This window comes from Arachis ipaensis, chromosome B01, assembly GCF_000816755.2.
Source record: "Arachis ipaensis cultivar K30076 chromosome B01, Araip1.1, whole genome shotgun sequence".
Taxonomy (NCBI): Eukaryota; Viridiplantae; Streptophyta; class Magnoliopsida; order Fabales; family Fabaceae; genus Arachis; species Arachis ipaensis.
The window spans coordinates 87,548,176-87,549,475 of record NC_029785.2 but is presented as its reverse complement, the minus strand read 5'-3'; the positions used below and the strand labels follow the sequence as shown (position 1 = coordinate 87,549,475).

The window sequence follows — 1,300 nt, the reverse complement described above, 5'->3', positions numbered from 1 at the left end:
TCTTGGAGTGAGAAATGAGAATGAGAATGAGCATGGGGAAGATAGTGGAAATGATGAGAATAACTTGGGGCATTTCGAAAGACCTATGACCCTTGCGACTTTTCTGAAGGTTAAGCCACCTAAGTTTAAAGGTACACTCGTTGCGACTGATGCTGACAACTGGTTTCCAGCTATCGAACGATCACTGCGAGCGCAGCATGTTCCGGAAGGCCAACACGTGGAGTTTGCTACTTATATGCTGGAAGGAGAAGCTGAGCATTGGTGGCAGGGGATACAGCGACTATTGCAACAAGATGAAGGCGATATTCCTTGGAATATTTTTAAGGATGAATTTTATAAGAAGTATTTTCCGAGGGCAGCTCGTGATACTAAGGAGATGGAACTTATGCAGCTGAAACAGGGTAACACAACTGTTGCAGAATATGCCCGTAAGTTTGATGACTTGTGCCGTTTCTCCAAGATCTGCCAAGGGAATCCTGCTGACTTTGAAGAATGGAAGTGTTTGAAGTTCGAAGGGGGCCTTCGTGAGGATCTGATGAGTTCAGTAGTTCCATTGGAGATACGAAATTTTGCTGAGCTGGTTAATAAGTGTAAGTTAGTAGAAGAATGTGTTAAGAAGGTAAGTGCCTCTAAAGCAAGTCGTAAAGGATTTCCACCAAGGAACTACAATAATTATAATTGGCAACCATGAAGGACAAACTTCAAGACACCTGGTGTGCCACATCGAAGAAACCCACAGGTTGGTAACATCCCTGCTCGCCCTATGGGAGGAAACGGAGGTAGACCGAGGCAGGATAATGGTAAACGACCTCAACAGGTGCAGGTGAACACTACATGCAAGCGATGTGGGAAGGATCATGGTTAGTCTTCATAGACGATATTCTCATCTATTCGAAGACAGAAAGAGAGCATGAAGAGCATCTAAGGACTGTATTGTAGATACTAAGGACTCGGAAGTTATATGCTAAATTATCAAAGTGCGAGTTCTGGACAAAGAAGGTGGCATTTTTGGGACATGTTATATCACAGGGAGGAATTGCAGTGGATCCTTCAAAAATTGAAGCAGTAGTGCAATGGGAACCACCTACGACCGTTACAGAAGTTCGGAGTTTTCTCGGACTTGCTGGATATTACCGGAGGTTTATTAAAGGGTTTTCACAGATAGCCTTACCTCTGACTTACCTTACACGAAAGGAAGTTCCGTTCGTTTGGACGGCTGAGTGTGATAGAAGTTTCAAGATGCTTAAGGAAAAGTTAACAACTGCACCTGTATTAGTACTACCCGACCCGCAGAAACCTT

General features: G+C 43.8%; 1 protein-coding gene across 1 annotated transcript; it reads left to right on the top strand.

The window, feature by feature from the left end:
- LOC110266224 lies at positions 86 to 865 on the top strand. The gene is made up of 3 exons (XM_021110439.1): positions 86 to 199; positions 269 to 619; positions 740 to 865. The coding sequence occupies exons 1-3, from the start codon at positions 86 to 88 to the stop codon at positions 863 to 865; spliced, it is 591 nt and encodes a 196-aa protein (XP_020966098.1).